The sequence below is a fragment of the Ammospiza nelsoni genome, chromosome 18 (genome assembly GCF_027579445.1).
Source record: "Ammospiza nelsoni isolate bAmmNel1 chromosome 18, bAmmNel1.pri, whole genome shotgun sequence".
NCBI lineage: Eukaryota > Metazoa > Chordata > Aves > Passeriformes > Passerellidae > Ammospiza > Ammospiza nelsoni.
Genome location: NC_080650.1, coordinates 12,263,601 through 12,277,069, shown reverse-complemented (window position 1 = coordinate 12,277,069; position 13,469 = coordinate 12,263,601). Strand labels below are relative to the sequence as shown.

General features: G+C 53.0%; 1 protein-coding gene across 1 annotated transcript in view; it reads left to right on the top strand.

The window, feature by feature from the left end:
• KSR2 (kinase suppressor of ras 2) overlaps positions 1-13,469 on the top strand; it is an 83,631-nt gene that overhangs the window by 36,401 nt on the left and 33,761 nt on the right. The window contains 4 exon segments of the mRNA XM_059485219.1: positions 7,873-7,942; positions 9,119-9,202; positions 11,579-11,646; positions 13,008-13,132. Coding sequence (XP_059341202.1) covers positions 7,873-7,942; positions 9,119-9,202; positions 11,579-11,646; positions 13,008-13,132 — 347 coding nt within the window.

Sequence of the window (13,469 nt, the reverse complement as noted above, 5' to 3'; positions counted from 1 at the left end):
AATCCCACCCTGTCCATCCCTGGCAGTGCTGCCCAAAGGCTCCTGGAGCTCTGGCAGCCTCGGGGCCGTGCCCATTCCCTGGGCAGCCTGGGCAGTGCCAGCACCCTCTGGGGGAAGAACCTTGCCCTGATCTGCACCCGAACCTCCCAGCACAGCTCCAGCCATTCCTGTCACTGTCACAGGGAGCAGAGACCCAAGCTGCCCCTCAGAAATTGTAGAACAACTGGTTAAATGTGGTCTCCAGGGCTGTCCCCTCCCTGCCCAGTCCTGTGTGACACCTCCATCACACCCACTGTGCCTCTGTTCTGCGCTGGGGGGATTCTCTTGGTCCTGCCTCTTCCCCTTGGCTTTGTGAGTGTGGAATTTGCAGTTTATGGTGTTGAGCATGGGCAGGATCCCAGCCAGGCGTGGCCAAGTGACAAGTGGTGGCTGAGATGCCACCAGGGCTCCTTGAGCCCCCCCAGCTCCTGGCAGAGCCCCTGAAGGGCTGACCTCAGGCAGGCCTGGAGGACAGGGATCCAGGAAAATGTCCATTGGGTTGGGGTGGGATTCCCAGAGCCCTAAATCCAGCTTTTCCTTTGGAAAGCACCAGGCTGGACCCAAGGATGTGGCAGTGGTGCTGAAGGTGACATGGGGAAGCACCCAGTGCCACCCATGGTCACCCCACTGCTAGTGCTGGGGTGGCTTTGTGGGGGGACACTCCTCCCCACTGCTGTCCCAGCCCCAGCCACCTCCAGGAGGGAACTTCCCAAAGGGAACCTCCTTTCTTGGGGACCCTGACCCTGCCCCGCACAGGCTGTGGCAGGAGCACTCCCCAGCTGTGCTGGCAGATCCCTGCAGCCACATCTGGCCACAGCTGGCAGTGAGGCTCCAGAGGGTTTCCCACCCTGGCAGCAGAGTTGGAGGGCACAGCTTTGTCTGGATGAGCCTAACTGAGCCTGCAAGGCTGCAAATTGGGGAGGGGGGACATCCCCATGTGAGGATTTAAGGCAGCTGAACATGGCATTTGAGCTGGGTAAATGGGATTGTCACCTTGGAAAAGGGAACTGCATTAGAAAGGGATTCTTTCCTTACTGGAAAGATGCTCTGGGAGCAGCTCCTGCTTCAGATTATCCCATCTGCTCCAGCCCAGCTTTGGTTTCATCCTGCTGGATCCATACTGAGTTATCCTTGCACCCACTGGAGCTGGCTGTGATCAACAGGGGTGGAAGGGACCTCAAAGGCCATCCTACATCCTATTCCAACCCCCCACATGGACAGAAACTGTGTTTGTGGGGTTCCCAGAGGAAGGAAGGGAAGGAAAGGAAGGATTTGACTCCATGTTCTCAGAAGGCAAATTTATTTTTTTATGATATTACATTATATGAAAGAATACTATACTACAGAATACAGAAAAGATACTTACTGAATGCTAAAAAGACAATAATGAAAACTCGTGACTCTCTCCAGAGTCCTGACACAGCTTGGCCCTGATTGGCCAAAGAGTGAAAACAACTCACAGCAGAATCCAATGAAACAATCACCTGTGGGTAAACAATCTTCAAACACATTCCACATGGGCAAAACACAGGAGAAGCAAATGAGATAAGAATTGTTTTCCTTTTTCTCTGAGTCTTCTCAGCTTCCCAGGAGAAGAATCCTGGGCAAAGGGATTTTTGAGAAAATGTGAATGTGACAGGGACACTTCCCAAATTCCATGTGGAATATCTGCCACATGCACTCATGGAGGGAGCAGGTGATGCATTTGTACCTTGAATCCTGCATTGATTTCTGTCCTGGGGAGAGAAAGCTGCTGGAGCAGCTGCTCTGGGATCTCTCCCATCCTATTTTGGCCCTAAAAGAAGCACAAGCAAGGCCTGGGATGTCTCATGAAGGGATTTTGCTGCAGAGCATCTCCCTGGGGTGCTTGGCTCCCAGCTGGGACCATGGAGAAGTAAACCCAGGGTGGTGGGGAGACACTGGGACAGTGTCCCTGGAGCTGCCACAGCTGAGACATTGGAACTCCATCACTACAGCTGGCACAGGGTGCCCAGAGCAGCTGTGGCTGCCCCTGGATCCCTGGCAGTGCCCAAGGCCAGGCTGGATGGGGCTGGGAGAACCCTGGGACAGTGGAAGGTGTCCCTCCCATGGCAGGAGTGGGAATGGATCATCTTTAAGATTCTCTCCCACCCAAACCATTCCATGGACATTATGATTTGTCTCTGGACTGGGATTTTCACCTGGTGGTGGAGATATTCCTAATCCTGGATATCTTCTGCTGTTGAACTCTTTTGGGATGAGGCTCCACCCTGGTGTCTCCTCTTAATGTCTCCATGGGACTCACCCCCCTTGGGAGCATTTTGGTGACATTTGGAATGTTTGGGATAACTGCAAAGCCTCCTGGCCATTTCTTGGCTTTGCAGTGACTCATCCTGGGATTCTTACCAAGTCCACTTCCATCGATTTTCTCTGTCCCATTCATAATGGGAACATGTTTGCTGTAGTAGAGTTGGATTATGGTCTTTTCTGAGCAGTCTACAAATCCATTTCCTGCATAGTAGGGGAAGGAGGGTTTGTTTATCAGGCTGTCTCTGTGATGGATAACACAGAGCTCCCACCAGCTCCCTGCCATCCAGACAGGGGCCAGGAGATGAGGAAGGGACAATTGTGACAAAGCAGTGCCCATCTCTGGGGTTCAGAACTGCTGCCACCCCTGGAAGGTGCTCCAGGTGTCCTTGTGTCACAGACATCTTTTATGAAAAATCCTTTCCTTAGGATTTTTCCTCCTGAGAAGCTAAGAGGCCTCAGGAACAAAATGTAAACATTGATTATCTGCTGCTGTGGAATGCAACAGGTGTATCCGTGATTGGTCTCATGTGGTTGTTTCTAATTAATGGCCAATCACAGTCAGCTGGCTTGGACTCTCTGCCCAAGCCACAAACCTTTGTTATCCTTCTTTCTTTTTCTATTCTTAGCCAGCCTTCTGATGAAATCCTTTCTTCTATTCTTTTAGTATAGTTTTAATATAATATATATCATAAAATAATAAATCAAGCCTTCTGATGATGGACTCAGATGCATCATTCTCTCTCCCCTTCATCGCCTTTGATTTACAACATACTTGGGGAGGTTTTGGGACTCTCTGAGGGCATCCCCACCCACCCCAAGGAAGGTGCAACCCCAAAATAACAAAATGGGGAAGCTCCAGTGCTTTTCTCCATTCAGGACACGCCCAGGTAGCCCAGCTGGGGCCCAACCAGAATTCACCTGGTGATAAGACCCCGATCTTGGCCTTATCACCGAGCCATGCAGGATGGTCCGAATAACTCAGTCCCTCTGGGGGACAGAGTGCCCAAATACCCGGTCAGCTCACAGCCACAGGCTACCCTTAGCAAGCTCAGTGATTTCAGCTCTTTAGTGATTCTCAGCTCTCCCAGGATTTCAGCTCTTTGCTTGCTAGGTAGGGAGCCCTTGGCTGAGGCTGCAGCAGATGCGAGAGAGGAGAAGGAGAGGTCCTGGCAGTTCCACAGTGATGGTTTATTGGGGAGTCTGTGAAGGGTCCAGTGACAGCTCTTCTGTTAGATGGGCTAAAACAGCTCCTTTTTATAGGGTGTAGGGGGATCCAAACTTGTCCAATAGTAAGGGTTAGGGGAAAAGTGACCTATGGGGTTACAGAAATAAGCTATGGGGCAAGGGGTAGAAGACAGGAGCTTATTTTGCTGTCTCATCATGACTCAGCAGTTCCTACTGTTATAAATGATAAAATCGAGAGCCAAACTTATAAGAAAATTTAGCAAAGATTTATTAATTTGTCATCGAGACCGAAGTTCGGTCATCAAAAACCACCACAGCCAAGGGCAGCCCGGGTTCGGCGCTGGGTGAACCTGGATCCGACCTCCAAAATGTCAGAGTCTCCCCTTTGGTTCACAAATGCTGCTTCAGCAGCGAGTTCTTGTACAGTTTATTCTGCCTGCAGCAGAGATGACCAACTGTTCTTTGTGTCCCTTCACATGCAGAACCGGGGCTTTACATGTGGAAAGTTAGACAAAAGTCCAGTCCAGGTGTTGTTACTATATTGCTGTTATCATATTTCTAAAGTCCCATACCTTCCACAGCTCTTCAGGCTGCATATCTCCATCACGTCGGGGTCACCAGTTGTTGTAGTCATATTTCTGGAGTCCCATACTGTTGTTATTAGATTTCTAGAGTCCCATACCTTCTGGGTGGTTTTCTCACAGGCATCTCTTCACAGCAGTGTTGTTCCTGCTTCTTCATCAGGGCTCCTCCAAGGCTCTCCCTGACCAGCCAATCCACCCCCTTTAATCCCAGTTATCTTCATTAGCCACAGCTGCCACCCAATTAAGGACATCACAGCTGCAGCCCATCAAGAACAACTGGGACCTACTGGGGCAAGGCCTATATACAGATATTCAAGTACTATATTTCCCCCTTTCCTTTTACTTACAGATATTCAAGTACAATACAGGTATTTTACTAGGACTCAAAGGCCACCTCTACTATATTCAGGTGTCTAGATACTGTCAGAGAACTTTGTGGAAGTAAGCATTCACATGTAACAGGGTGCCGGTAATCATGGTGGCAGATGCAATCTTCGGGGTGATCATCACTCTTTAGTGGTCCTGTCGACCTGGGGAAGTCGGTGATCATCACCCAGGTTTCATTCTTACATTAAAGAACCTGATATTATCTTAACGTCATCAGGGAACTGGATGAATATCAGTAAGACGCTGTTCCTGCCTAGGGTGGTCAAAAGACATAGTTTGGATCTTACAATATTTTATATATTAGTAGCATGAATCATCTCTATCATACACTACACTGATGTTAAGTCTCAATCCTCCATGGAGCTCTCGGAAGCTCCACAGACTCTCCCCCACCCTGGCTCTGCCGGGACAGCAGCGGGGGCAGCGAGGCCGTCACGGCCACGGCAGCGCCGCCGCGTCCCCGTCACCTCCGAGGCGCCGGGTGCCACTCAGGAGCTGTCACAGCTGCCTGTCACTGCCGGGGAGCGGCCGCCAGCGCTCTGTGCCGTGTCGCCTGTCAGCGACACGCCGGAGGTGGCTGTCACCCGTCCTCCGGTCGGTTTTCCCCTTCCCCGGCACAGCTGATCCCATCAAGCGCTGCTGTTGATTTTGGGATGAGCCAAGCAGGAGCCCTGCCCTTTGCGAAGGAAAACACGGTGTGGCACTCCCTGGCTGGGCTGTCACATCGGGAAGCAGGGTTTGGCTTTTGGGAACCCTTCGGGAGGCACGGATGGGGTGGATGACTGGGGGAAGTGCCCATGGGGCTGCTCAGTGGGTGCCACAATGCGAGATTCCGCTTGTGCCCAGTGAAATGCCAGCTCGGAGCGGGGGGTATGAGGTGAGGGGGATTATGGCCGGAGAATTTGGATTTTTGAGGCAGGCAGGAGGCTGCTGGTGATAAATAAAGGTTTTAAGTAATCACTGGCAGGGGGGCAGCTCCGGGGCACAGGAGAGAGGGAGAGAAGGAGGATGGAGGAGAGGGAGGATGAAGGAGATGCAGCCGCTGTCACGCCTCAAAGCTTGCAAGCATCATCCGATCCCGCCGTCACTTCTCCATCACAAAGTCTCCATCACAAAGTCCCCATAACAAAGCCCGACCGTCCCACCCTGAACCAAGACCTGCTCATGAGGGTTTCCCCCTTGTAATTAACGCTAATTTTGGTAATTTGGGGGGGGGGGTTCAATGAGAATATTCCTCCTGCGCTGGGGGGAGGCTGCTGCATCTCCCTCTAAGCATCCCCCCGAGTTAACCCTGCCAGGAATCCGGGTAAAGGGGGGACTTCCCAATTAACCCCAGAGCCCCCCAAACCCTCGGGGCTGGTCCCCGGTGCCTCTCCCTGCCCTCCTGCCCCGCTCCGCTGCTTTTCCCCTCCTGCCAACAGCGGCTCTATTGTTAAACGCCGCCATCCTACGTGGCTCGCTGCCGCTAATGAAGGTAATTAGCTGTGAGTCACGTCGGGCTCATTTATGTTACGAGGTCAAAATCCCCGCTACACTTCAATACATTTTTGCAGCGAGCCCATTTAGAAAGTAATTAAAAGGCTCAGCAGTCGCCGTTGCCTCCATCCCCTCTCCCCCTCGCCGAGCTGGCAGGATTTAATTGAGGCCAGCCGAAAGTTAGTGGGAATAAATTGTGGCTGATAACGCGGAGGTTGTAATTTAATTCCGGGAGAAGAGCTGCTCTGGCCAGGGGTGTTTGGCTCTTCAGGGAGCGGCGTCGGAGGGAGGGGTGATGACAACTCAGTTTAGTAATGGGATTTAGTGAGGGGGGGTGATGACAACTCAGTTTTCTAACAGGATTTAGTGAGGGGGGAATGATGCTCAGGGGGGCTGGGCATGGAGGGGTCACTCACCTCTGGGGTTTGTGGCCCAAATTCCCACCCCTGGCAGGTTGTGGAGGGTGAGTTGCCACAAAGACTGGTGAGAAAATATCAAAAATATCAAAAATATCGGCAATATGGTGCTGGGGACATCAACTCCCCTCCTTGGCTTTGAAGGGAGCTTATGAAAATTAGGGAGAGCGACTTTTTACACGGGTGGATAAAGCCAGGACACAGGGAATGGCTTTCCATTGTCAGAGGGCAGGGATGGATGGGTTATTGGGAAAGAATTGTTCCCTGGGAGGGTGGGGAGAGGATGGAATGGAATTCCCAGAAAATCTGTGGCTGCCCCTGGATCCCTGGCAGTGTCCAAGGCCAGGGAGCAGCCTGAGACAGTGGAAGGTGTCCCTAACCATGGGAATGAGACGATTTTAATGTCCCTTCCCACCCAACCTATTCCATGCTTGTGTGGTTCTGACATCTCAATCGCCGCCTCTGCCTGAGGAATGACCAGGAGGAAGAGAAGGATCCAGAGCTGCTGCAGGTCGGAGGTGCTGGGGCAGGATCAGCCTGGGCTGCCCCCAGCATTTCTAACCCGGGGGAGAGGGATGTAAATGTAACCTTCAGCCGCCGAGTGCAATTAGAGCCCCGATATTAAAATGGGATATTAAAGCAAACAGCGGCTCTCCCCGCTCCCTGGGCTAATATCCCGCGCCTGTTTAGCCAGGGATTTGCTGGCGCTCTGAGCAAACAGCCGGGAGCCACCGCTGGTGCCCGGGAAACCTCGCAAATCCCCAAGTGGAAATCCAGCCTTGGATCCCGGCATGGATCTGCTCCAGGGCTGGGCATCCTGCGGGGCAGGACCTTTCCCGCGGCCAGGAGGAGGAAGAGGAGGAGGAGGAGCAGCTTTTCCAGCCTTGCCGAGGCTGAAGGAGGGGGTGGAATGCAGGCATGGCCATGCTCCTGATTGCCTTCCTGCTCCATCGGTGCCAGAGATCTTCCCTCTTTGTCCTTATCCCTCTTCTACTTTTCCCTTGGAAGGAGAGCCCAGGGGCTGATTTTAACTCTGTTCTTCCCCTGGAACAGGAATGGAATCACCTTTGGAGTGGCTGGCACTCAGCTTTTCCTCATCTGCCACCTCAAGCCGTGATGTCTTATTAAAAACTGACGATGCTGCTGCTCCAGCTTTATTTTCCCTTTCCTCTTTGGACGTCCTGATGTGATTCCAAAAGTTTTGCAATCCCGCCCTGCCTGCACATGGGTGCACCCTCTCCCTCTCCCCATCCCTGGTCCAAACTGGTGATGGGACCTGGGACAGGAGACCCCAAATGGGGTCTGGGACAGGAGACCCCAATTCCCACAGCCCCACAAATCCCAGAGCTCTCCTGCTTTCCAGAGAGGCATTCCAGGGGTAAATAGCAGGAAAATCCCTTTTTTTTTCTGCACATCCTTTGCTCCCTTTCCCAAAAGATCGAACCCCAGCTCTCGATGCTGTTACCAGCGCTGTTTTTCCCGGTCTCTCCCTGCAGATACGCTGTCAGTGCCTCGCTGGTCCCCGCAGATCCCTCGGCGGGATTTAGGAAACTCCATAAAACACAGGTGGGCCCCTCCCCGTGCTGGGGGATGAGGGATGGGCATCTCCCTCCCCATCTCCGCTCCAGGACACCAAGATTGGGGACATTCCCCTTCTCCCTCCCGTGCTGGGCTGTGCTGTCCTCCAAGCCCATTTCAATTCCATTTCAGTTCAGATCTGGTTTAGATAAGGCTCGAGCTGCTATCAGTAAATCTGTGTGTTATCTGTGACCTTGCCAGCCTTCAGCAAATTCCCCATCTCTGGATCAGGACCCTTCCATATCTCCCTGAAGAGGGAAAAGCAGCGGGAAGAGTGCTGCTGTTTGATAGGAAGCTGCAAACATTGGTGCCCAGGGCAAGCAGGGTTTTTGGGGGTGTCTGGGGTGGGAATCGCGGGGAGTTGGGGTTGGATTCTGTGAAAAATGCCAATCACTTGTTTTTAAAATTTTAAAAGTTTAATAGTAATAAAATTGTTATAAAAACAGTAATACAATTAGAGTAATAATAATTTGGAGAAATTGAATTAGGACAATATGAGACAACAAATACAAAGAGTTACAGACAGTCCGGGTACCTTTTTCTGGGCAGCAGGAGCCTGAAAAAGGACCCACCTTAACAGAGGATTAACCCTTAAAAGCAACAACCTGTTGCATATTCATACACCTCATACATGATGCATAAATTCCATTCAAACACAGGATTCTGTCTGATCAGCGTCAGCTTCTTCCTCTGAATCCTAACAGTGCCTTGAAGGTGGGAAGAAGTTCGTTTCTTCTGATAATGGAGCAGTAAATTCTCTTTCTCTGAAAGATTCAGGTGTCCTGTGGCTGCTATCTCGCTGCAAGGCCTTTCTTTAAAGAAAGTATCCTACATAGCATCGTTTCTATTTTAACCATTTTTATAACCTAAAACTATATTTAACACACTACTCAAGAGAATTAATACAGCATTACTTTCTAAAACAACGCATATAATACTCATTTTAATATTTACGAAAAGCCAACCATAAAATACATGCATTTTTCACAGATTTCCTTTGGAACAGACTTCCAGAACCAAAGGAAGGCTCAGGGTTGTGTTTTGGCATCCCTAGAAAAATTCCTCAACACCTGCAGCGGAGTTTGAGGGCAGCAGAGAGAGGATGAAGCAGGGCTGGGGGGGATGAGTGAGGCTTCAGCTCTCCCTCTGTGTTTCTCTCCACAGGTTTTCCACCAAGTACTGGATGTCTCAGACCTGCACCGTCTGCGGGAAGGGAATGTTGTTCGGCTTAAAATGCAAAAACTGCAAGTATGGCGCCGTGCTGGAGCTGTTCGTGTCACTCCCTCAAACCGGGAGGGGACAATCGGGGTTTTGCCAGCGGGGGAGCCGAGCAGGGATTTGGGCATGGAGAGACCAGCCCGGCTCTGGCCAGCTCATCCTCACAGGAAGCTTTAATGAGCTGTGAAATTGGGTGAATAACACCCCAAAGCAGGGCTGGGATGAGTCTGGGATGGGATCGGGCTCCTCGGGGAGGCTGTGCCCGCCAGAGCTCTGAGTCAGATCCTGACAGGGCCCCTTCCCCAGGCCTGGCTTTGCATCCCTCGTTATGGAGATTCCCGGTGGAATTATCTGCAGGACCAGGCAGGGATAGCTCTGGCCATCAGGAGGGTTTTGCCCGCGTTTTTGGGCTGTAACCTCTATTTCTGCCGAGTTTTGGGCACCTCTGCATCCTGGCAGGGCCCTGAGGAGCCAAATCAGTTAATCCATGGTGCAAAGAGAGGGGATAAAACGGGACAGGAGTGGGAAAATATCGAGGCTGGGGCTGCTTCAGCTGCTCCAAATTCGCACAGCCTGGCCTTGGACAGATCCGTGTGGCCACCAGAGCTGGGGAAAGTGCTGCTGGAGCCGGGATTGCCTTTCCTGGAGCCGGGATTGCCTTTCCTGGAGCCGGGATTGCCTTTGCCGGGGCCGGGAGCTGGGGATGTGCGATTGTCTGCGGGTAACGGAGCGGGAACGATCGCTGCTGCCGCTGATTAAGCGCTGATGAGTTGGTAAATTGGGATTTAAACCTGCCGAGAAGCGCTCGGTTGCTCCGAAGCTGGAAGGGATGTTATCAAACACGGGGATTTTAAAGGGGTGATTCCCGTTCTATCCATGCTGAAGGAACTGGAGGATTTTCCTGCCAGCTCTCCGTGCTGGAGGAGGGATCCCTGACCAGGATCAGGGATGCTGTGGCTCTGGCTGTGCAAATCCTGCTCCCTGTAATCCTACACAAAAGAACAAATCCATTTCCTGGCAGACAAAAGTTGGCAGCGAACACAAGGCATTTAGGTTTTTTCCCAGCCTTGCCCCGACGCTGCTTTCCCCAGAAAGCAGAGGGGAACCAACAGGTAAAACAAACAACCGGACCCCAAACCCCCCAAGCCTCAAATACCAAATTAATTCCTGCCTTTCCCTCTAGGAACAGCTTTGTAATAAAAGCTAACACGGGCAGCTCCTGAATTTTCATTACCCAGCTCATTGACTTGAAGCTGCCGTTCTCTTTTTTTTTTTTTTTCCCCCATCATTTCCCCTTGTTTTGATAAATCCTTTCCTCCTTTTTCCCTTTTCCCCCATGGCTTTCTGCCGGCCTGGCAGAGCAGTGAGCTGGGGATGCGTTTCCATCCTTAATTAAGGAGGAATGGGGAGGATTTGGGAGTCTGCCCATGCCTTTATGCATGACCCGGGGGTGAAGCCCTCCAGACTCCTGCCCTGAAAATAAACCAGGAAAACTCTGCAGAATATCCAGAGGCTGTAAATCCTCTCTTGATTTTGGCTAAATGTTCTTAATAAAGGCAGGAGAGGAGGGCACAATGGCAGGGATATATCAGGGACATATCAGGGATTGGGGCAGCCACTTCTTCCCCCTCTGCTGCTCCTGATTTTAGTTAAGCATCCAGCAGCAGGATGGTGGGAATGGGGATTTCATGGAACTACGGAATGGTTTGGGCTGGAAGGGACGTTAAAGCTCATCCTGTCCCACCTTCAGTACACCTTTTCCCCAGTGCAGGGCTCTGCTCCTTTTGCTGCAGCCAGCTCTGGCAGAAGTCACAATTTGGGGTGTCCCCAAGCCTGGCTGGCCCAGAAAGGGGCAGAGCCCCCAGGTTTGGGAATTACTGTGCTGCCCCATTGGGATGGAGGCATTTTCCAGGGATGTGCAGCCCCTCCTGATTGCCCAGGACGTGCATCCCACACTGTTCCCCATCCCTGAGCTGCCGCTTGGCAGTGATGGGGAGCAGGGAGCCTGGAGGGCTCACTCTGAGTGAGCGACCAAAGCCCTGCATCCAGCCACTTTCCCAAGGGGAAAAGGAGGGGAAAACTCCATCACAGGAACCCAGAATGGCCTGGATGGGAAGGGACCTTAAAGTCCATCCCATTCCACCCCTGCCATGGCAGGGACACCTCCCACTATCCCAGGCTGCTCCCAGCCCCAGTGTCCAGCCTGGCCTTGGGCACTGCCAGGGATCCAGGGGCAGCCCCAGCTGCTCTGGGCACCCTGTGCCAGGGCCTGCCCACCCTGCCAGGGAACAATTCCCAATTCCCAATATCCCACCTAACCCTGCCCATTTTGAATCCATACCCCTTATCCTGTCCCTCCATCCATCAGTTTTCCCTTCTCACTCCTTTCTCTCTGTCCCCTGCCAGGCTCAAGTGCCACAACAAATGCACCAAAGAGGCGCCCCCGTGTCACCTGCTGATCATCCACCGCGGAGGTGAGCCCTCCCCGCTCCGAGCCTCCGGGGATGGTTTGTTTTGGGGTAAACCTTTCGGAAGCTCCCCCGGGGGGTTCGGGAGCGGGGTCCCCGGCGGGACGGAGGCTCCCGAACCGCTCGGTCTCTCCGGGGGAAATGTTACCCACCGTTTTTTCCGCTTGTTGTAGGGAGACGAGCCGGTCGGGGCGAGGCAGATTTGCATTGCAAACCACTTCCACCCACCCTCCCCCTGCCTCCTTTTCTTTTCAGATTCCCCACCGCACGGGGTAAGTCCAAACCAGGTTTTCGCCTTTTTGCTTCTGTCGAGAGCTCAGGGCGGACGGGGGACCCCGAAACCCCCCCGGTGCATGCGGGGTCCCCGCGCCCTGCGGATGCTCGTGGTGCTTTTTGGAGCTGCCTTATCGAGCCCGGCCTAAAATCCGCACGGAGACAGGCAGAACCCTGCAGCAGGACGGCGGGGCGGCGCTTCCCCACCTCTTTTCTTCCAGATTTTGGCTCCCTTTGCTGGCCAGAGGACCGCGACTGCCTGAGAGAATCGCTCTTGCCTTGAATTTCGAGCTCTTAAAGCTGTTCCTTTGTGTTAAATTGTTAAATATCCCTCCCCAAACCCGCTCCTTGGTTTAATCTCGGGGAAAAGGATTGTGCTGGTGGCACCTCAGAGGGGGCGATTTTACAGCCCCCATTCCACCCCATGCCCTCGCTTGCAGCAAATTTGGATGGAAGCGGTTGAAGATCCCCCCTCGTCAGGCTCGGAGCTGCTGCAAACCCTGCCCGGGAGGCAGGGAAGGGAAAATGGGGCTCCTGGGATGGGCAGGAATTGGGATTTAGGGCTTTGATGCTGCAAGAGCCGGAGCTGCCCGCTGTGTGTTTTAGGAGCAGCATGGCTTTGGGGTGGCCTCAGCATCACTGAAATACCTCCCCAACCCCCCAAAAAAGTCCCAAACCCAGCTCTTAAATCCATTATCTTGGAGTTAAACCGTTCCTGAACCCCCCAACCTTCAGGCTGGCTTTTCCCCCAAAAATCTCCCTGCTGGGAGTGCTCTGAGCCGGCTCCTTCCCTTCATTCCAAAACACTCCAGCAAGGAGCAGGATTGTGCTGGCTGAGCCCCGGCTCACAGAGGGGCCGTGGCAGCTGCTGGAGCCCCCAGATTGCTGCCTCACACCCCGGGGGGGGTTGGCTGTGGCCGGGGTGCAGGAGGATCCGAAGCTCAGCTGCCATCCCCGGCTGGAAGTGCGGCGGGAATCGCTTTGGAGAGCGGTTTGCAAGCACGGGGTGGCCCCGAGCAATCCTGCTGAACTTTGATGTCCTTCCCTCTCTCTCCCCCTCCTCTCCACCCCCCTTGTCCCTCTGTCCCTTCTGAATCCAGCGAGGTTAGTCCGGACAGAGTCGGTGCCCTGCGACATCAACAACCCCCTGAGGAAGCCCCCGCGCTACTCGGACCTGCACGTCAGCCAAACGCTGCCCAAAACCAACAAGCTCAACAAGGTGAGCTCCCCAAAACCAACAAACTCAACAAGGTGAGCCCCGAGCTCCCCAAAACCAACAAACTCAACAAGGTGAGCCCTGAGCTCCCCAAAACACTCAACAAGGTGAGCCCTGAGCTCCCCAAAACCAACAAACTCAACAAGGTGAGCCCTGAGCTCCCCCTTGAGCTCCCCAAAACTAACAAACTCAACAAGGTGAGCCCTGAGCTCCCCAAAACCAACAAACTCAACAAGGTGAGCCCCGAGCTCCCCAAAACTAACAAACTCAACAAGGTGAGCCCTGAGCCTCCATGTGCACACCTTGCCACAGGGACAGGATCCTCTGCACCCAAATATCC